The 23,168-nt window shown below is 34.6% G+C and overlaps 2 protein-coding genes across 2 annotated transcripts; both read left to right on the top strand.

Annotated features, from left to right (window-relative positions):
* Positions 1–3,049: 3,049 nt before the first annotated feature.
* LOC129294653 (auxin transporter-like protein 1) lies at positions 3,050–6,808 on the top strand. The gene is made up of 10 exons (XM_054933100.1): positions 3,050–3,155; positions 3,272–3,708; positions 3,797–3,985; positions 4,074–4,259; positions 4,339–4,451; positions 4,560–4,743; positions 4,810–4,907; positions 5,159–5,366; positions 5,450–6,376; positions 6,484–6,808. Exons 3-9 carry the CDS (start codon positions 3,815–3,817, stop codon positions 5,909–5,911), a joined length of 1,422 nt encoding a protein of 473 aa, XP_054789075.1. The 5' UTR covers positions 3,050–3,155; positions 3,272–3,708; positions 3,797–3,814; the 3' UTR covers positions 5,912–6,376; positions 6,484–6,808.
* Positions 6,809–17,534: 10,726 nt separating this feature from the next.
* On the top strand, positions 17,535–22,672 carry LOC129294732 (anthranilate synthase alpha subunit 1, chloroplastic-like). Its single transcript, XM_054933205.1, has 11 exons — positions 17,535–17,877; positions 18,902–19,086; positions 19,172–19,361; positions 20,086–20,237; positions 20,683–20,798; positions 20,873–21,119; positions 21,220–21,276; positions 21,393–21,545; positions 21,760–21,840; positions 21,993–22,079; positions 22,224–22,672. The coding sequence occupies exons 1-11, from the start codon at positions 17,628–17,630 to the stop codon at positions 22,545–22,547; spliced, it is 1,842 nt and encodes a 613-aa protein (XP_054789180.1). The 5' UTR covers positions 17,535–17,627; the 3' UTR covers positions 22,548–22,672.
* The last annotated feature ends 496 nt before the right edge of the window (positions 22,673–23,168 follow it).

Raw genomic sequence — 23,168 nt, 5'->3', positions numbered from 1 at the left:
AACATGAAGGACGGTGGGCAAGTGCCAAGTGCAGAGTTGCAGGGATACGTTTTTTATTATGGTTGCGGAGGACAATGCAGGAAGTCCAGGTGCAATCAAAGCCCAGAACAGAATCCAAGCCCTCCCTTCCATTGTGAAAAGGAAATGCTTCGGTCCTCGTTAAAGCATCTCCTATTCTATGCTCACTCTCTTTCCTCATTAAATCTCTCAACCTCGCGTGCTTGCCAATCCATGATCTTTACCAGTTTAGAACTCCCAATTATTTTGATTTTTCATGCTTTCTGCCTCATTTGTGCGGTCATAGACTCCCTCCCATTCTTATAACAATTTATCTCTAGCCACCTCACCAGAATTAATAAAAAATAATTAAGTTATTAATTTCGTGATAAAAAAAAATAAGCTTTCAATTTTACCCATTTTAAATGACAGAATTTCAAATTTGCACTTGATTTTATCTTCTAATTAATGAGTTTAAATATGATTTATATTAAAAAACACAATTAATATAAGGAAAGGAGGGAATACTAATCCAATATCTCCTTTCCTTTGATATCAGATTAATGTGATGCCACCCCCAGCACTTACAGTGAAATTTTCTCACTTTTCCACTCTTCATCGATCACCACCGCCATTTTTCTCCAACCAGGTTTCAGCTGAAGCTTCCCCATATCATTTCTCATTCACCCAACTTTTCCATTCTGTCCTTTCTCGATTTTCCCCACTGTTTTATTTATTATTTTCTTAATTATTTGGAGGATTAATTTAATTTTTCAAGTGCCAGCCCTCTTGTACCTGTTTCCGTTATTATTTAATCATGCGTTAAATTAATTCTCATCATTAAACCAATTATGGCAATGATGAATGGGTCCGAAGCTGAATTTTTGGGAAGCCTCCTGCATGGCGGGACCAAATTCAGAAAAAGGTGTTCAAATCAGCGGAGCAGTGGTTACTCGGAGTCAACCAAAATGATAGCCAACGCCATAATCCCACGATGAAAGGCATAAAATTCAAGCATGCTGATCCCTAAACTAAATTCAATCACCTATCGTCTTTATCTAGAGAGAGAGAGAGAGAGAGAGGCCTAATTAACTTGAACTGCATCACCACCAAAGGGGAAGAACCAATGATGTTGGGGCTGCCCCGGAATTGAAATACCTGCACTCACCGTTGCTCTAATGATGAATCCGAAAATGGGAATTGATTTGGTCGCCTTATAGACTGCTGAGTGGCTTCCGAATTATAGTATATATTTGATGCTCAGCATTCATGGTTCTTGGTCCTGCCACTACCCCCCTACTTACCTCACTCCTACCCTAGCGCCAAAGCTTCATGAGGCGTTTCAATTTACACTGTATTTTCTACCCAATTAATGGTTGTTCAATTGTGGGGACTAGACACCATAAGCATGTCCCAGGATGCTTGGCTTGTTCTAATCTTGCTCCAAAGACGGAACGGCTGCAGAAAACTACACCAGCGCAGCTTGACCATTAAAATAAGCAAAGCTTGCGGCTTACAAAGGATGATAATTCAAAAGTAAGCTTTCGAAGATAAGGGGAAAAGCCAAATAAATCCAACACTTTCCTTTCCGCGTTGGCATCTCTCTCTCTCTCTCTCTCTCTCTGGTGGGCACCTCCTTTATTCCTTCTAATCATCAATTTAATCTTGGATCCTCTTTTTTGAGGCTCTGCCTGACTTAAATACGCAAATATAAAGCCCGCAGCAGCGCAATAATTATGGTCATCTTGATATGATTAGAATCGTAGTGGTGCTTCCAATTCGCTGAATTTGCAAGATCCCCCCCGCCCCACCTCACCCCAACAAAATCATGTAGGCTCGAGCTTGCGTGTTGATTTTAATCTACGCTTCATATGATATGCTTTGCCAGACTTGTGGATTTCCTCCATGTTTTTCCCTGAATACTTTGAGTATCTCAAAGTTTTCTGTGTTTCTCCTAGTTTGCTTCATTTATCGTCCCGAATTGAGCACTAGAGAAACAGATATAATTGTTCAACATTCGCAAACTAAATATTGCCAATGACATGTAAGAGAAAATCTATCTTCAGCTTTTGGTGGTTGAATAGTTTGTAATTTACAAGAGAAAACGAGTTGACTTGTGGAGTTGAACGAAACATATTACAAGTGTCGTACAACCTCGTAAAATTCTCTTATCTGTTGATGGTGCATGGAACTGTCTAGAGATGCACAAATTATGCTCTGTGGAGTTCGAGAGGCTCAATTATATATAGGGAATAGGATATAATGCTCAATGCTGTGAATGAATCCACTGAGGTGGAGATCGTTCTAATTACCATTGAAGCAAATGATTAGTCAATACTCGGGAAAAACAGGGAGACAAGGAGCATATTAAGGAAAAGCCAGAAGCAAAGTTTGAACGAGAGTGGTCCCACCCGTCCACCGAGCGTGCTAATTTACCTCAATCATAAGGGAAGCTAATTGTGATCCTGCTCTACATTTTCTTTCTTCTTTTATTTTTAAAGTGAAAGATTGAGTGCACGCTTCTCCCTTTTTTGACTACCAAAAAGGAGTCGTTCACCAAATTCTTTTACCAGCGCGAGACAGTTTGATTTTTTTTTTTTTAAAAAATCCTTTTTTAATCCTAAAATCTTCATCCTAATATTACCACGATATCGAGCTTGATCTCACCACAGTTCACTGCTTGTTTCTCTCTTTTTACGTTTAAGGACTAGTAATTTGTTTCTATTTTATCAGATTTTTTTTAAAAGACCAATAATACGACAGTAAATGACAATGTCAGATTCTAAAAGGTTTCAGTACAAGGGATTAGTAGTCTTCCCACTATATAAAACTGATACTTTTGTCATGCTTCCAGGAAATGCGCGCCATGATTGAGTTTTTTTAAATTTTTAAAAGAATTAAATAAAAGTCTCCCTTAACATAATTAGTTACTTTTAAATCTAATATATTTTCCTGAACTCCAATTCATAAATTTAAAAGTAATTAATTATATTGAATGTGATCTTAAAAGTAATTCTCTATTTTTCTTTCTTCTTTTGTTGCCTGCTTTTTAATCCCACCAACCACAGCACAAGTTGGGACAAATTTAACTGGGAAAATGTCTCAACCAGAATCGGTTCACCGTCAACGTTACTGCTAGCTCCAACACCATGTTTTGAGTACGTGATGGTCTATTTAATTTTCATTTTCTTCTGTCTACAACTTACAATCAAATTGAAATTTCTCAAAATTATTCTACTCTAATTCCCACTTTCACTTACCAACCTCTTTAAAGGGCTTTGCAGCCAAACGAGAACAAAAAGAAAAAAGAACAGGGCGGGGAGAGCAAGTGCACACTACAACAGAAGCTAAAAAGAGGAGATCATTTTGACACATTTGTTTCTTCAACTCATTCGGTAAGATCTCGATTCTCTAAACCCAAAGTTCGAGCTCAGCCCTTCATCAAAGGGCTCAATTTTGGTTATTTGTCATCCCTGCAAAGGAAAGCTTCCAATCATCTTAGAGGAAACAGAAGCAGTAACGGTTTCTTGCTTGCTGGGTTTCCGACTTTCCGTTCCATGTGCAAAACTCGCGTATTCAAGCCATGTCAGGTCTTTGAACTGGAATGCTAGAGAGAGTTGTTTAGAAGTATTTACAAGATACCTACTTATTTTCCACAGTGGTCCCTGCTTTCCTCTGTTTCAGTACAGAGCGACATTTGACTAATACTAGGTAACTTGAGTTTGACGTCTTCCACGAGAGTAAATTCCTTTCTGCTCGCTTCTGGGTATGGTTTGATTCTGTGTAGGCATTTCCACAGGCTCATAATCTCGAAACCATGTTGCCCCAGAAACAAGCCGAAGAATCCATGATGTCAAGCCTTAATCAGACGATTGAGCGCGAAGAAGGAGAGGGAGAGGAGGAGGATAGTTCAGCTTTCAGCCTCAAAAGTCTTATCTGGCATGGTGGGTCAGTCTACGATGCTTGGTTCAGCTGTGCATCAAATCAGGTAATGAACACGAAATTCTAACTCCTTAAGGATTCATCCGGAAGTTGTGAGAGATTTTCAAATCATTTTCCGGTTTTGCTCTCCGCAGGTTGCCCAGGTTCTGTTAACTCTGCCATATTCTTTCTCTCAACTGGGAATGCTTTCAGGCATCATACTTCAAGTCTTTTATGGCCTTCTAGGCAGCTGGACTGCTTATGTAATCAGCATTCTGTATATCGAGTACAGAAGCCGAAAGGAGAAAAAGAACGTCAGCTTCCAAAACCATGTCATTCAGGTTAGTCATAGACAAAACCATTTGACTCTGGTTTTCTGTTTAGATCAAGTGTTGGAGCTGTTAACTCAAATATGAGCAGTGGTTCGAGGTGTTGGATGGTTTACTGGGTCCATACTGGAAGGCAATAGGATTGGCCTTCAACTGTACTTTTCTTCTGTTTGGATCTGTTATCCAGCTTATAGCCTGTGCAAGGTATTGAAGCAGAGTGTTGGTTTTCTCGGGTACACAAACACACACGCGCACACACACACACACGGGATATCGTTCACAAGAAGTAATGGCCTGGGCTTCATTTTGCAGCAACATATACTACATAAATGACAGACTGGACAAGAGGACATGGACTTACATATTTGGAGCATGCTGCGCCACCACGGTGTTCATACCTTCATTCCACAATTACAGGATTTGGTCCTTCCTAGGGCTGGGCATGACCACCTACACCGCCTGGTATTTGACCATCGCGGCTATTGTTCATGGCCAGGTAAATATTTCACATTGCCGAAGCCCTCCTTCAATGTGAAACTCCATTTACAAGAACGTTTTGCAGGCCCAACATGTGACGCACTCCGGCCCAACCAAGTTGGTTTTGTATTTCACGGGCGCCACCAACATTCTCTATACTTTCGGCGGGCACGCCGTCACCGTGTAGCCTCTCTCTCCTTTCTTTTTCTTCTTTTAAATAGGAGCGAACAAAATATCTTTTTGGCCTTTCCCTGTTGAATTAGTCAAATCAATCATGGTGCTCCTCTTTATTGCAAGTAGAGGGACTAACCAACCCATGATCTACGGCGGGGGTAGTAATGGTAATAAGTAAAAGAAATAGATTAAATAATTCAAGGATGGAGTGCGTGGCTGGGTAAATGCAGATTCTGAGAACGAGGTGATGACTGGTGCAGGGAAATCATGCACGCTATGTGGAAGCCTCAGAAATTCAAATACGTGTATCTCTTTGCGACTCTGTACGTGTTTACCCTGACGCTGCCATCTGCAGCAGCCGTGTACTGGGCCTTCGGTGACAAGCTTCTCGACCACTCCAACGCCTTCTCCCTCCTCCCCCGCTCCCCTTGGCGTGACGCCGCCATCATTCTCATGCTCGTTCACCAGGTACACATTTCGATCCTCGTTCATCACTTCACGTAACGTCTCTATCTCTTCAAGTTGAAATAACCCCACGCCACAATTGGCAGTTCATCACGTTCGGGTTTGCTTGCACCCCGTTGTACTTCGTGTGGGAGAAAGTGATAGGAATGCACGACACGAAGAGCATTTGTGTGAGAGCCCTGGCTCGCTTGCCCGTGGTGATACCGATTTGGTTTTTGGCTATCATTTTCCCTTTCTTCGGCCCCATAAACTCGGCGGTCGGAGCTCTTCTGGTCAGCTTCACCGTGTACATCATCCCTGCTTTGGCCCACATGCTCACTTACAGGTCCCCGTCGGCACGACAGAGAGCGGCAGAGAAATTGCCGGCGTTCGTCCCGAGCTGGACTGTGATGTACGCAGTGAATGCATTTGTGGTGGTGTGGGTGCTGGTGGTGGGCTTTGGGTTCGGAGGGTGGGCTAGCATGGCCAATTTTATCAAGCAGGTTGACAACTTTGGTCTATTCGCCAAGTGCTATCAGTGTCCCTCCAACCGCACTTCTCTTCACTGATGCGTCGCTCTCGCCCATTACTCTTGTGTGCTCTGTTCTTTTCCCTTTACTCTTTTTGGTTAATCCTGGGGTATATACATACTTTTCTGTCTTCAATGCTCTTGTTTCCTTGTACTCTTAATTTTTGCATTCGATGACTTGAACACACAACCAGATTGCCGTGCTGAGGGAGATGTTCCCATCATCATTCCACTTGAAGACGCAATCAATAAGCTTCATTTGTTGCTTATTCAGTTCTATTTTATGTTTCTCTGGGAGTTGGACCGCATGCAGTGCATGTTTCTAAAATTCATGAATTGCAAAGGTATAGTGATGATTAATGATTATGAATCTATAATTATAGAGGGTCTGCATGTGAATAGAATGGCGGATCGTTAGAACAGAAACTCCGTAAATCGCGATATACGGCAATTGAAAAGGAGGATTTACAAAAGCACAAACTGGAGTGAAGTAAAAGTGATGATGGTAAGGCATTATATTATCAGTAAACTCTGTATGTTTGAAATTGGTTTATTTTTCCTTTGTCGTTGCGGGAAATTTTCTTCATCGTCGTACTTGTTTTGTATGGCCAGGGTATTCCTCGGTATCTCCAGGACCTGCGATGAAATAAAGATAATGGAGATATCGCTAAAATTTCTTGCAAAACAGCACCAACGTAGTCGCCTTTATTTTGGGGTGGTTTTAGTAGAATTTGGAAAATTGAAGAACACTTGTTTAGTTGAGAGTCGAAATTTTCATTGCAAGGCTCAGCTGTGGCGGAAGTCAAATGGGCGTGCCTACTTTTCAGGTCTCAAATGAAGGAAGAGTAAACACAGTCACGTCGCCTCCTTCTGTGTTGTTTAAATTATAAAGATTTCCTTCCTATTTTCAAAACTTATATTTTAGTTCAATTATTAATATCAATACTGTTTAAAATATTCTATTAGAAATTTTAATATATCTAATTTTTTATTTGTAAGTATGTTAAAAATTTTAAAATTATTATTTTACCCTTATAATTTAATTGTATGCTCTCTCTCCCAATTTTTAAAATTTTAAATAATTACATCGATATTTAAATAAATAATTTTAATTGAAATAATAAAATTTAAAATATAAATTATATTGAGTAATTTATTATATTGAATCCTATTATTTCATTAAGTTTTTTCAACTATGTCTTTAAAATATTATTTTTGCCAATTTGTGTATTAAATTTTAGAAGATGTTACTAAAGAAATATGTTTATATAACTAAAAAATAGAAATATAAGTTAAAAAAATATATGCATTAATTTTTTTGGTAATTTGAATCATTTTTAGATAACATGTAGTATATTTAAAGAAGGGGTATTTTAGTTCAACATATATAACTTAATAGTTAACTAATAGTTGGATAGATGAAAATAAAATTTTAAATATTAAGAGGAGTTTTTGTAAGTTTCAAAATTAAAAGCAAAATATATGTAATTAAGATAAAATGAAACCGAGGTAAGAGTACTTTACTCTTGAAGGAAATATACACTAGTCATAGTGACAAATAAAGGATTGCAAATACTAATAAACCTGACGCAGGGTGAATGACAAGGCAGAAGGACCTCGGAATGGAACAAGCATGGCAAAGGCAAAACCATCTAACGAAGGAAAGGCTCCATGCCCTGCATGCAGTGACTGGGTTTTTGGTTTGTCGTGATAAGATATTTCAATAGTAAATATTTTTACAAAAATTAATTATTTAATTTTTATAATTTTAATCCAGTTGTAACTCGATCTCTCAACTTTGACTCATTATAACTCAATCCTTAAAATTTTGACTTAATTTTAAATCAGTTCCTAAACTTTGCCTCTTGCAATTTAGTCGTTGAAGTTTCAACCTCTTACGTATTGGTCCCTATATTTTAAAAAATAAAATTAAAAAAAATTAAAATTTATAATATTTATAAATATTAAAAGGGTTTAAAAATTTAAAATATTAGTAATACATTTTAAAATATTTTGAATTTTGATAATTTTATTTTTTAAAATATAGGAACTAATATTTAAGAGGTTGAAACTTTAGGGACTAAATTGTAAGAGGTAAAGTTCAGGGATTGATTTACAACTGAGTCAAAATTTTAAAGACTGAGTTATAACGAGTCAAAGTTAAAAAACTGAGTTATAGTTGAGTTAAAACTATAAGGATCAAATGATTAATTTTTTCATATTTGTATAATCAAGTCAACAATCAATTTTTATTCATGTAAAAATACATCCAAAGCAGATAAGTTAAAACACTATATACATTCATTAACCTAACTTTGTCATTATATGTAAATTTTATAAACATTTTACGAACTAAATTTAAGGGTAAAAGGGTAAGAATACTCACAAAGTAGTCAGTTAGAGACACTCATTATCTTAAAGTGAGGAAAAAAGTAAAAATATTCATAACATTGCATGTATGAGTGCAAAAGTGACCAAACCGTTAACCTTGATTGTTAAATACTGATTATGTATATCATGTGTTAGTCTTTGTTAACGTGGATTAATAAAGGGGTAAAAATATCTATGAAATTATCGACCAAGAGCAAAAATACTCACGAAGTCATCAGTCAAGAGCAAAAATACCCATAATGTTATCAAAGTTAGTGCAAAAGTTACCAATTCATCAAATCCCTTAAATGTTGATTGTTTAGTTGATACTTAAACAAAAATTGATTATTTTTTTGCCGATATGGATAAAAATATTCTCAGATGGTGAAGAGGAATAAGTGTTATGATTTGGTGAACAAGTCATTATTCAAGAAAAAAATAAGTCACATTTTTATTTTAACAAAGATCAATTTTCTTATTAATAATTTCAAAAAGTTAACTTAATGGTGGGGAATGACGAGTGTTGTGATTTGGTGAGTAAGTTTCCATTCAAAAAAAATTTCATTTTTTATTTTAACAACAACAATTATTTCATTAAGAACTCCAAGATATTAACTTGATAGAGATGAATTATTATAATCTGGTAAACAAGTCTCTGTTCAAAGAAAAAAAGTCTAATTTCTATTTTAACAATAATTATTCTCTCATCACAACCTATATATAAGGATAGTTTTGTATTTTCATAATAAATTTTAATTATATTTAGGTTCTTTGATCTTGCAAAGTATTTAATTATGCCAAGTGATCCTTGATCATCATTTTCCTTTCGAGATTCAAGTAGTATGTGTTTGGATTAAAAAATTTACAATAGCGGTTAAGATTCAACTGAGGTCAGAAAAAAAGTCAGTGAATGTAATATGATTTATATTTAAATATTTTTTTTAGAAATAAGTTAGATAAATTAAAATTTCTTTAGATGATTTAAGGTAAAAGTCAATCGAGATGTTTGATGATAAAAATAAAACTAAAATTTCTTGTTTATATTTTTATTACTAATTAATAAGTAAAAATATTAAACTTAAAACTATAATTAATAACTAAAAAATCTTAATATTTAAAAATATATAATAAAAAAAATTCAATTCTAACTATATAATATTATCTAATAAAAATATTTAATTATGAAAAACTAAAAAAATTCATAAATTATTAAGTCCTTATATACCAAGATTTGGTGATGACATTCCTTCGCCATCTTCAATTCATATCGTAAGCAAGCATCATTCCTCTGCTATCTTCAATCCCAAGATCCCAATACTCTTAACTTTGACACATGATCAACGAATGGTGACAATGATCATTTCAATGCTGAGAAGCGCAAATTCGATAGAAGAAGAATGGATGACGGTGACGACACTCTCAAAGCAGGAATATTGTGTCGACCCAAAAAGAAGGGACGATAGCAAGCAAGAATCAACATAAGCAGCACATGTGGTTAAGATTAAACAGTAGCGGTGGTTTCGGTGACGGTGATCTCAAGTCAAATTTGGTAGTGCAAAGGAGAAGAAGGTGAAAATAATAAATGAAGCAGAGCAATGATTCAGGCAGTTAAGATAATAAAGAGAGAGAAGCAGCACGAAGGGGAAGGGACGACAGCAATGCGCATAGTGGAGATTAGGTCTTGCAGTAGTTGTGACTCTAGGTAGATCTGACAAGTGAAGATCAACTGAAAGGCTAGCAAGGGATGAGCTAGCATGGGGCGACAACAATGAAGGGCTTGGGTTCACATGGCTTGGGCAGCAGATAATGAGGAGAGAGGGAGGGAGAGAGTAAAATTTAAAAACCATTTAATGCTGCCAATGTTCATTTACCCCAACGCATATGAGAAAGCTAGGTGGATCAGCTTTATCTAAAATACTAGTTTGAAGCTAACTGTGGTTGAAATTTTTTTGCCATCCAAATATCAAAAATTGAGCTTTTAACATCCCAACTTAGATTTGAGCTATCCTAACCTAAGTTGGGATGTTATCCAAACATGGTCGTAGTATCAATTTCAAATCATTCATTCCCTCAGTCCTAAAAGAAAAATCATAGAGTCAATGTTAGGGCTTAATGGCAAATATGCATGATTGACGTGGATGAGATTGGGGATCATAAAATCACACTCCCTAGTTCAAAAATACTCCCTCCATTTTAAAATATAAAAAAAAATTATTTCATATAATTTATAATAATTACATATGCTTGGAATTTAAAAAATTGAATATGCATTATGTTATTCCTGTAATTAATTAAACAAGTTTGTTGAGTAAGCATGAACATTGATTTTATAAGGGATAATTTGATAAATATGTAATAAACATTTCTTAAAATTTATATTTTTTTGTGATTTAAAATTTAAAATTTTGTTTATAAATAAAAATAAATAGACACATGATAGTTTCTTTTATATTTAAAAATAGATAATATAAGATTTTTGTATCGAATTACATCCCTATAAATTTATTAATTATTTTTAAATTAATATTATCTTTTTATGTTTGTCTTTATTTAATTGCAGGGATGTTTTACTCGAAGGGGAAAGATTGAGTAATTTATTTATTAGAGATTTTTAATAGAACTCATTAATTATACATTAAAAAAATAAAAAATATCTTATACTTTTTAACATCTAACATCATAAAACCACAAGACTACAGAACCACGTGAACGAAGGCCAGAAGAACTACAAAACAACACCTACCAGAGGTAAAGGAGACTGAAGGGACTTGTGGGAGGAAACTGAAAGATTGGTAATCCATATGGCAAAACATGAGAAAGACGGATTGCTTAAAACCAGAGGAAATTGAGCCCACCCATACAATGATCGACGGACTCGTGGTACTAAAAACCTCATTAGATGAAAAGGTTGTTGACTGGCAGACCCCTCAACGTACATTAGTCAAAAGCCCCTATCAACTCAATCGGGAAAGGGAATCGACTTAATATTTTTTAAGGAAAAAAACAATTGGTATGTGTATAGTTAATTGTTGCTGTGCAATGGTGTATACTAGGATTCTCAAAGTTATACGTACATAATTATAGATTATAGACATTGAAACATGAGTTGTGTCGTATGTATTGTATATTACCTAATAAAAAAACACATTTTTATATCAAATAATATGAACTTCATAATTCTTATGTATTGTAATTAATCAAAGGGCAAAACTTATATACTTAAGATTAAATCCTTAATATACTTTCTTCCAATAAATTGATGCCACTTGGATGATTTGTCCAGCTCACCAATTAACTCTCCTTAACATATTTTACACCATTAGCATTTAAAAAGGAAAGAAAATAAGTAAATTAAACCTAATTATTGTCCCAATCAATCCTTATCCCAATTATTCATCTCTCCACCGCTCTCTCGCTGTCTTCTTTTTTCATTCATCGTGTTCGTCTACCATTTGGTTAAATTAAAGAGACTGATAGAGATTGAGAGAATTGGCTTCATCAGAATATAGACGACACTGAGTACTTTTGACACTCCTTTATTGCCGCTTCAAGCTTTTAATGATTTTTAAACAAGTGCTCTTATAGCAAAGCAAGAAAGAAGCAAGAGCAACAAGTGAGTGGCTTTGTTTTTGTGTCAATATCGCATCACTAGAACAAGGGTAAGAGAATTTTTTTTTCATCTTTATTTAATTTGTATTAAATTTATGCTGTCACTTGTTCTTCATATTTAATTTATTTATAGTTTTGTTTTTTCTTCATAATATTATCATTGTAAATTTTATGCTGCTAAATCTAAAGCTTGTTTTGATCTTTATTTTATAGTTTTTAATGAATGATGTTTTTGTCTTCATCTTTAGAATACTGTCAAAGTGTGTATATATATTTTAAAATGTTGGTGTTATATCTTATTAGTAGTAAATTTGATGGACAATTTAACTGTATTGCCATCATCTAAACCTCCCACAAAGTAAGTGAAATAGATTTGACTCCATATATTGGATTAGAGTTTGACAGTGAAGAACATGCATATAGATTTTATAATGCTTATGCTGGTTTAGGTGGGATTTAGCATTAGAAAAGATTGGGTAAGCAAATGCAAGTTGGATCATAAGACGACAATCTCTCAAAAATTTATATGTTTCAAAGAAGGTTTCAAAAGGTTGAATAATTGTGACCTAAGAAAAGCTCGTAAAGATTATAGGACTAGTTGCTTGGCTAGAATGATCATTAATTGACAAGAAAGTGGAAAATATGTAGTTACATGTTTTTAGAAGGAGCATAATCATGCTTTTGCTACACCAAGGAGCAAGCATAAATTACCATCTCAGAGAAAGGTCTCAAGTGCTCAAGAAAATTAAATTGAATTAGCAAGTAATTCTGGCATACGACAAAAGTTGATTTTTGAATTCTTGAGTCAACAAGTTTCAGGGCGAGAGAATATTGGTGCACTCTTAAAGATGTTAGCAACCATTTGACTTCAAAGAGGATGGCAAAAATGAAAGAAGGAGAGGCTCACAAGTTGCTTCATTATTTTCAGTCAAGGCAATCAGAAAATCCATCCTTTTTTATGAAATTCAACTTGATACTGAAGATCAAATTGCAAATATCTTTTAGGCAGATGCAAATATGGCTGTAGATTATTTTTATTTTGGAGATATGGTATCTTTTGATACTACTTATCATACAAATAATGGATTCAAACCATTTACACCCTTTGTTGGATTCAATCATCATTGACAAATCATTGCATTTGATGCTGCATTATTGTGTGATGAAACTAGTGAATCCTTTGAATGGTTATTTAGAACTTTTTTAAAGGCTATGTGTGGGAAGAAAACAAGCACAATTTTTACAGATCAAGATCCAGCAATAGTTAAAGCAATTGTAAATGTTTTTCCTGAATCACATCATTGTTTATGTAGTTGGCATCTTTGTCAAAATGCTCTCAAGAAAGTTAATCATGTTTACAAGAAATCAGATTCTTTTGCTTTAAACTAAGACATTATATGAATGAATGTGAATATGAGAATGACTTTCTTAATGCATGGGAGTCAATGCTTGACAAGTATAACCTTCATCAAAATAAATGGATGCAAGACTTGTTTGCTAAGAAAGAAAAATGGGTATCAGTGTATGGCCGACATGCCTTTATTGCAAGGGCTACATCAACCCAATTGAGTAAAAGCTTCAATAGTCATTTAAGAGGCTATATGAAGTTTATATTGAATGAATTAAATTTGTTCGGACACTTTGAGAGGTTGTTAGAAGATATGAGATATGAGGAGTTGGAAGAAAATTATGAAATGAATTAAAAAGTGCCCCCACTTGATATAAATGTGTTTTTGTTGAAAAATGCACGAGACATCTATACTAAAACTATTTTTTATGAAGTTAGAAAGGAATATGAGAAGTCTTGTAACATAATCTTCAAAGAATGCAATCAAGCTTCACTACTTTTTGAGTATAGTGTGTGTGTACTAGGAAATTCAATAGATCACAAAGTCAACTATAACTCAGAGAATGAAACAGTTGAGTGAAGCTGTCAAAAATATAACTTTATTGGGATCTTACGTCGTCATGCTCTAAGAGTACTTAACCTATAGAATAAAATAGCTATTCCTCCAAGATATATTCTCAAAAGGTAGACCAAGCATGCTCGAAGTGGATGTGTTCTTGATAATAGTGGGCACATTATCAAAGAGGATCCCAAGTTAGATGTTTCTAATCGTTTCAAGGATTTATATAGAAGTGTAGTTGAAATATCAAGTGAGGCTACTGAGTCAGAGGATGCTTCAACCTTTCTCTCAAAAAAATTGGTGAGGCGTAGAAGTGGATAAAATATTGAATAGAAGCTCTTTCCTATCAAGCCAGCATAAAGTTAGTGAGATGAACACATTGAGAGAGAATGGTATCTTTCAAATAAAAGGAATGAAAAAGAAAGAGGGTGTATCTCGCACAAAAGGTTATCCAAAAAGTTGTGTAGAAAAGAAATCAAAGAAAAGATGACACTCACAGGTTTAGGCACAGACTAATTTTGTTGTCTTCAATTAACCTTTTTATGCCTATAATATTATATTAATTTTAATTATTTTACATATAGGCATTAACATCACAAGCATGTCTTGACTATGATGCACCTATGAATTTATCAGCTCTTGCAATGTCACAAGTGTATATATTGTTTATGCCTATTTAAAATCATGTATATGTCTTTGATTATTTGACTTATACGCACATCATTTTGTTGATATTTTTCATTTCATATCTAACTCAGGCTAACATATGAAATCATCACTATCTAGCGATTTCTAGAGCAAGGAGTAACATTTTGGAATGAAGTGGAAAAATAAATATTTTGTTGCTTTTAGTATTCAATGGTTTTGTATTGGAATTACCCAAAGCCATATAGATCATATTTTTTCCTTTTTTGTATTTTAGGATATGTAGCTAAAAATAATTTAGTTTAGTTTTTTTTTAACTAAGAGTGCTTGCTTGATTGGAACTTACACTTTCTAAGTTTACTTTAGAATAGTTTAATTGTGCTTATTGTTATTGACCAAGAAGATATTTTACAGTCAAATACACAATACAAAGAAAATATGTATTTGTTACTTCTATTCTCACTCGAACTGCACAATCAAATCTCACGACCATTATATTATCAAATAATCAAAGATCTAAAGGCATGTTTCTCCATCTTTATACATTCAAACATGTGAAAGCCTATCATTGGACACACTTGAGGCACTTGATAATGAAATTGATGTTGATACGTTTATCATTGAACACACTTGAGGCACTTCATGACAGCGTGTATGTAACAAACACATACATAGTACATAGAACTTTATAATTTATTATATTCTTAAACTTGCTTGGTTTTCTTCCAAATCTGCACCTACAGCTTATCGACCTATATATATATGGGTAGCTTCTATTATCTCTCTCATTCCAGAAGCTTTAACGCAGAGAAAACAGAGCAGGAGCACTCTATTCTATTCCATTACCTTCTTCTTCTTCTCCATATGTAGATAGAGAACCCTTGTTCCAGTGATGTAGTATTGACACAAACACAAAGCCGTTAAAAACTATAAAATAAAGATCAAAACAAGCTGTGGATTTGGTGGCATAAAATTTATAATGATAATATTATGAAGAAAAAACAAAACTATACATAAATTAAATATGAAGAACAAGTGATAGCATAAATTTAATACAAATTAAATAAATTATAAATAAATAAATAAATTCTCTCACCCTTGTTCTAGCGATGCAATATTGATGCAAAACACAAAGCCATTCACTTGTTCTTCTTGCTTCTTTCTTGCTTTGCTGTAAGAGCACTTGTTCAAAAATCGTTATAAGCTCAAAGAGGCAGTAAGGGAGTGTCAAAAATACTTAGTGCCGTCTGTATTTTGATGAAGCCAATTCTCTCAATCTCTATCAGTCTCTTTAATTTAAACAAATTGTAGACAAGCACGATGAATGAAAAAAGAAGACATTGAGAGAGCGGCAGAGAGATGAATAATTGGGACAAGGATTGATTGGAACAATAGTTAGGTTTAATTTACTTATTTTCTTTTCTTTTTTAAATGCTAACGGTGTAAAAGTTTGTTAAGGAGAGTTAATTGGTGAGCTGGACAAATCATCTAAGTGGCATCAATTTACTAGAAGAAAGTAAATTCAAGACCTAACCTTAAGTGTATAAGTTTTGCCCTTAATCAAATTACATTATATTATATTAAAACCATGTTGAATTCAAACTTACATTGAGCGAGACGAAATCAAACAAATTAAAGTTTAAAGATAAAAAATAAATAAAAAATGAATGATAGCAATTGTTATTGATTTATAGCATCACTTGTTTAAAATTCAGAAGTTGACTAGTAACCACGATAAAAAATTGTCCTGTGTGTATGTATATAAAAGAAGATAGATGATATCTATAAATTTTAAACATTAGTATTTTACTTTGATGTCAACATTAAATCTTATTCATATCAGGATTGTTAAAATCTGTTATAAATGTTAGCCATGGGATGCTTGTTTATACCTTAATAATGATGTGCAGCAGGGTGCAGGTGGAGAAGTTCAAGGTTCAAAAGCTTCTTTTATTCAAAAGCACTCAATTTTTCTTGAATCCCCTTATAGTTAAAAACTAAATAAATACATAAATATTAGAGGTTGTTTTCAATCCAGAACTAACAAAATGGTTCAAACAAAAAAAAAGAAAAAGAAAAAGAAACATGACAAGTCCAATATTTTAAAATTGTGAGACATTGAGTAATTGGTGATGTGTAAATTTGAGAGGCAATAAAGACATAAAAGAAAAAGTAATTAATGATCAAATGAAAGATTTTTGTATAGATTTAGTATACCATCACATTCATACTCTATTCAATTGATTTTATTTTTAGAATATAATGACTATTTAATTTATTATTATTTTTCTCATAACTGTCATTAATGACAAAATTAATTTATATTTACAACTATATGAATGGCATGATTTTATTGAATGTAACATATATAATGTGGTGCACCAGGTTCATGCATGATAATTTGAGATTGAATGATAATATTTGCAGCTTGAAGATGAAAATAATCATAGTTTTGCGATAAGCATAGGAAAAAGAAAGAAAAAGATAATAGGAGAAAAGAGCTCATAAAGTGGCCAATAACCAAATATCAAAAGACGCGGGTTTTGGCCACATGAGTAGGGGAAGCGGAGATTAATTCTGTCGTTCAGGCAAGATGCCTCTCATGCCTACTAAATAAAGTAACTGATTCATTTTGGTCGCCCGATTTACTTGTCTGCTAATTTAACGATCTTTTATCAAGTCAATTTTCTCAATTAACCTTTGTTTTAAATATATATTTATGACGTCAGACTTATCTTAATTCTTTTTTCTTTGTTTGGCCAAACGTGTTGAAACACGTTTTCAATCCCCGCTCCTGCAATTCCAACAATACAATGCTCCCTTCGTCCAGAGTGGTAAAATGTTCTTAATTAACTATGACCTTCATTGTATTAAAAAAAAAAAACTTTACATTATCCTTTAGAATTACATACCTTTTTATGCATATTTTAATTGCAATTCATAAGTAAATATGGAAACTTCATTGAGTTTAAAATTAGCTATCAGTTCTGGCATATTTTAATTTTAACAAGAAGGCTTCCGCGGGAAACTAATTATCTACAATTCCGCAACCTTGAGAGGGAATGAGAAGAAGGTGATTGTGCGGTGTACCGTTTTCATTCCTGCCTTCTTGGTTCATATAGAACTTTATTCCATACATCTCCTCGTTCCTATAACTCCCGGCCTCCGTGGAAATAGGGAGGAAGGGCCAACCAATTCAATGCATGCTCCGTCCCAGTCCTATAAATGTCCCCCGCCTCTCGCCCCAAATTCCAGCTTTCTGCAACTTCCTTTCTAGATATGGCCTCCCGACTTCTTTCCACCACCCCCATGTCTGCCAATAACTTCACCGTCCCCGCCCTCGGCTTCTCCCACAGCGTGCTTCCTTTCCGCGTCCCACTCTCTCCGCCGCCAGTCACCGCCGTTTCCTTGGGAACCTCACTCTCCTCTGCTCCTGTTTCCATCCGGTGTTCCTCCCTTTCCGCCCCATCCACTGGTAAGTGACCATTCACTCGTGTCTTTTTTCCCCATTGTTTATTTTACTAGAAATTGTGCTCACCTTGATCAATGTAGAACCAAAATGACTTGAAACTACCAGTCCAGCCTTCTCTCTGTGATTTACCAAGAAGTATGCTTTATTTTGGTATTTTCGTATTTCAATTAAAAACCTCTGTTAAAATTGAGTTACCATTTTATTGACTCCGAATAATGGAACTGTCAATTGTCAAGGTCTCTCTCATCATCATAAATAGTTTTATAATTTTATAGTGCGTGTTTGGATTGAGTAATTAATTAATTTTAGAAGCAAAAAATTTGATTAAGTCATAATTTACTCAAACACCCACCTTTTTCCAAAATTAATTTTTTTTCCAAAAAATTGATTTTTTCCCAACGCTCCAAATTTCAACTTCTCGACTTCTGCGTGTTTTTGTTACAAAGTTATATAGGTAAATTACATTAAAGGTCTAAAAAAAAAATCACAAAACAGGAACAAAATTTAATAAAATTAAAACGAAACTTTTTCTCTTCTTTTTTTAATAAAATTTGAATCTTTAAAAAATTATTAACATGAGCAGTCCAAATACATTGTGTTATAATATAATTAATTATAATTAAAATTTATCATTTAATCAATTATTTTTATAATTTATTATACCCAAATTCAAATTCAAATGAACACATAATGGTTTTCAAGAATGTTAGAGCCATTTAGGTTTCCTGTTCTTTGGACAATGATTAGGGTTTCATGTGTTAGTAAATGATTAATTCACGTACGCTCTAAAATTATTTTTAATATGGACAGTTAAAGTGATGAAGACCAAATTATTAACTATTCCACTGTAGAAATTTTGATATTATATCGATGATCATTTCGTTCTAAAAGCTTAAACCCTATCGAATGGGAAGGTGGGTCTTCATGAATCATTTGGGGCTCGGTTGCAAAAGTTGTTCGGCCTTTTCTGTTATGTTCTGATCATTATCGGCACCGTCTATGGCCTGAGCATTTACCTCTTTTGCAGTTGGTGATGTTGAAAGGAAGTTTGTTGAGGCTTCAAAACATGGAAATTTGTTTCCTCTCTATCAATGCATATTCTCTGACCAGCTTACCCCTGTTCTTGCATACCAGTGTTTGGTTAAGGAAGATGACCGGGAGGCTCCGAGCTTTCTTTTTGAATCCGTAGAGCCTAATGTCCAAGTAACTGTTGTGAGTGCTCTTACACCGCTTCTTGATTTTGAATTTACTAATCGTTTGTCTATATATCAGAAATTCGGGGTTTGATTGATTGTAGGGGCGCTATAGTGTTGTTGGAGCTCAACCCGCCATGGAAGTTGTTGCAAAGGAAAATAAAGTTACAATAACAGACCATGAATTCGGGCACATGACTGAGGAAATTGTTGATGATCCTTTCTCTATTCCTAAAAGAATAGCAACGGGTTGGAAACCCTGTCTCACTGATAAGCTTCCGGATGCATTCAATGGTAAGTGTAATCTGTTGTATTTATGATACTGGTTCTCTGAAATGAGGTTTTTTCGAGAATAGCTCCAATAATGGACGTTCACACTTCATACTAACGTCGCTATCTCAGCTTGTCGGGGAAAGAGGGAGTGGCACAAAAGGGTACAATTCTATTGTTTGCCAAAGTGAAAGCAACTAGAAATAGTTTAATATACATATGAAGCAATGAGACTGAACTTTTTTATTTGATTATATGAAGAAAGCATGGACGCTGACAGGTGGTGTGTTGAATCATTGAATGACGTACAATTTAATTGAAGAAAACGAAAAATCCTACATGCTGGGGTTAATAGCTTGACGATACAGGCTTGGAAACACTTTATGTTTCAATGCACGTTGATTTTTTTTAAGGGAAAAAAAAAATCTAATACTTTCTTTTTTCCACGAAGGTTAAATAGATGCACGTGTGAAATTCTTGAATGCATTATATCAGCATTTCTCTTGTGCATTTTTTTGGGTATAGCGATGTTTTCTGAAAATTAAACCTTGTGACTTTGCAAAACCGAATTAACTGCGTTTGAATAAGATTTTGTCCCCGTGTTCTGCCAAATCCAGCTACATGCCACTGTTTTTGGTCCTTGTACGTGCATTTATTTATTTATTTAGCTTTAATTTTGGGCATAAGCGGTGCATTTGCTGTGCTTATATCGTTATCTGCAAAACTCTAACATAAGCTGGCGCTACAGGTGGCTGGGTGGTATATTGTTCATATGACACAGTTCGCTACGTTGAAAAGAAAAAGCTACCATTTTCAAAGGCTCCAGAGGACGACAGAAACCTTCCAGACATGCATCTGGCCCTCTATGAGGATGTGGTCGTGTTCGATCATGTGGAGAAGGTATTTATTTTTCTGTTTCATAAGCAACATCAATAAGTGATGAGATGACATAGGTCTGCATGCCTACTTTGCAGCATAGAGTAACATGGTATGACCTAAGTATCTTTCCTTTGGCTATTTCTGAAGAAAAATTAGTTATTCTCTGAAAAGTTCAGCAGTCTCGCACTGTCTCCTTCTGTTAGTCATCACGTTGGACACATAGAATTTTAGACATATGTATGGGATAGAATTCCTGAGAAGTACTGTAGTTGAGTGTAGGTACTGAATAACGCATGGAGTTCATATGATAGGTCATTTTTCATTCAACACATTTAAAGTTCGTGATTATCCCACGATTACTGAAATGCACAAGGACATATGATCTATGGGATTCTTGAAATATTAATTAATAACTTACAACACTTATTTTATTGTTTCAATTGCTTCTTTGTTCAACGCCAAATAGAAAGCATACGTGATTCATTGGGTGAGGCTGGATCGATACTCCTCAGTCGAGGATGCTTACAAAGATGGGATGGAACGGCTGGAAAAGTTAGTGTCAAGACTAAAGGATATTGAGCCGTAAGCTATCAAATCTCGTATTTAATAATTTAATATAATTTTGAAGTCAAATTAATTTTATTTTCAATTGATAGCCCAAGGCTATCTCCAGGCTATGTGAATTTGCAGACTCGACGTTTTGGTCCTCCTTTAAAGAAGTCGAGCATGACAAGCGAAGAATACAAGGCGGCAGTCCTCAAGGCAAAAGAACATATTGAGGCAGGGGATATTTTCCAGATCGTATTGAGTCAACGTTTTGAGCGCAGAACATTTGCTGATCCTTTTGAGATATATAGAGCACTGAGAATAGTCAATCCGAGTCCATATATGGCTTATTTGCAGGTTTTCTTCGGCCATCCTATAGTATTCATTCGGTTCAGTAAGTTAGAACGTACTTGTGTTGTTGTTACTATTATTATAGATTTGTATTTACTTAAAACAGGCCCGAGGATGTATTCTAGCTGCTTCAAGTCCTGAAATTCTTACTCGAGTAAAGAAGGTAGCTCTAAACTTGTTATACTTGTTGGATATTCACCAAGACGTCATATTAATTTTATCAAATCGCTCTAACCTTTATTTGAATGGGGAATTTTATTATGATCTTGACATCAACAGAATAAGATAGTGAATCGTCCATTGGCTGGGACAGTTAAGAGGGGGCAGACTTTAGAAGAAGATAAAAAGTTAGAGGTGGAACTTCTGAGCGATGAAAAGCAATGCGCAGAACATATCATGCTGGTTGATTTAGGACGCAATGACGTTGGCAAGGTTTGTTCTATAACTTGCTTGATTTTTGATGAATACCCGGCTATTTCAAACTCTCTATGTAACAGTTTGCACTATTATATTTAGTGTGAATTCTACCATTCTTGTTCATATTCACTGTGATAGATTTCTTGAGGATTTATGTCTTTTGGCTAGTAAGAGAGGCATAATTTGGAATGTCTACTTTGATGATTCTGATTATTGAAGTTGTGTTCAGGTCTCAAAACATGGTTCCGTGAAAGTGGAAAAGCTTATGAATGTGGAACGGTATTCCCATGTCATGCACATGAGCTCAACGGTGAGAACATTTGTAATTTGAAACGAGATTGAAGTTTGATTTCAAGTGTTCATTTGTCCAATTGGACACAACTATGAACAAAGCATGTGTCAAACTGTGAGTCAACCCTCAATATTCATTGAATTAATAATTCTTATTTATTTGATTTAAAGGTCACGGGCGAGTTGCCAGACCATTTGACAGGATGGGATGTCCTACGTGCTGCATTACCTGTTGGAACTGTTAGCGGAGCACCAAAGGTTGATTTCTGTTGTCTTCTAACGTTTTCTTTTCTACAACATGCCATGCCAATTGATCACGATAAAGATGTTTAATCTGCTCCTGCTTCTATCCCATGGCATGATAATAAGTCTTCAATCTTATTGGGCGGGGGTTGGTTGCAGGTGAAGGCCATGGAGCTGATAGATGAGATGGAGGTGGTAAGGCGTGGTCCTTACAGTGGAGGCTTTGGGTGGATCTCTTTCGCTGGGGACATGGACATTGCACTAGCTCTCAGGACAATGGTATTTCAAACAGGAACTAGATACGACACCATTTACTCGTATAAAGGCAAGAACCAGCGCAAGGAATGGGTCGCTCATCTTCAAGCTGGTGCTGGTATCGTGGCTGACAGTGTGCCTGAGAGTGAGCACCAAGAGTGTCAGAACAAAGCTGCCGGTCTTGCTCGCGCCATTGACTTGGCTGAGTCTGCTTTTGTGGATAAATAAGATCTAAGAAACTATTTTGTATTTACCATTTACTAGTGTTTTAATTAATTCGACATCGTCGTAATTGTTCCGCGTCCCATCGGCTTTTCCGCAAGTTAAATTGCAGCTTCAGAGAACGAATCAACAGTGAGAAATATTTTATATCTCATTATTTTAATTATTAGTTAAAATATATATTGTTCTATTTAACAATAAATCTAGTTTATTTAGAAAATCAAAACATTCAAGATTTATTCGTCGTTGATCACTTGTTCTAGAATATTGGTAAAACATCAACAACTACATATACAAAACAACTTGCTTATTTCAATTCATCGTATTTGTTAAATACAACAAATTCTAAAATTATAATATTCTAAAATCGATTAAATGATAAATAATATTGAGTTAAATAAAAATATTAAGTATTGATGATATGCTGTGATAAAATCATATTGAAAACAGTTCTAATAAAATTAAAAAAAACATGAATGATATAAATAGAAATGTAAAAAATAAATCTAATTAATCATAAATATCAACAAAAAAGGATTGGACAAAAGATGTTATAAAATAAGCAGTTCTCTATTTACTTAAATTAAGATCGTGTTTGGATGATAGATTTAAATTTAAATTTAAATG

This window comes from Prosopis cineraria, unplaced genomic scaffold (genome assembly GCF_029017545.1).
Source record: "Prosopis cineraria cultivar Desert tree isolate PC_DT_omini unplaced genomic scaffold, ASM2901754v1 PC15, whole genome shotgun sequence".
NCBI classification, from domain to species: domain Eukaryota; kingdom Viridiplantae; phylum Streptophyta; class Magnoliopsida; order Fabales; family Fabaceae; genus Prosopis; species Prosopis cineraria.
This window is presented reverse-complemented; position numbering and strand designations above follow the sequence as displayed.

Bases quoted from the DNA above. Each gene is read 5' to 3' on its own strand.
- LOC129294732 (XM_054933205.1), top strand. From the start codon at position 17,628: ATGTCCCCCGCCTCTCGCCCCAAATTCCAGCTTTCTGCAACTTCCTTT. The intron at 20,799-20,872 runs GTAAGCTATCAA...TTCAATTGATAG, and splicing joins AGACTAAAGGATATTGAGCC to CCCAAGGCTATCTCCAGGCT. The intron at 21,120-21,219 runs GTTTTCTTCGGC...TACTTAAAACAG, and splicing joins CATATATGGCTTATTTGCAG to GCCCGAGGATGTATTCTAGC.
- LOC129294653 (XM_054933100.1), top strand. From the start codon at position 3,815: ATGTTGCCCCAGAAACAAGCCGAAGAATCCATGATGTCAAGCCTTAAT. The intron at 4,744-4,809 runs GTAAATATTTCA...AACGTTTTGCAG, and splicing joins CGGCTATTGTTCATGGCCAG to GCCCAACATGTGACGCACTC. The intron at 4,908-5,158 runs GTAGCCTCTCTC...TGACTGGTGCAG, and splicing joins GGCGGGCACGCCGTCACCGT to GGAAATCATGCACGCTATGT.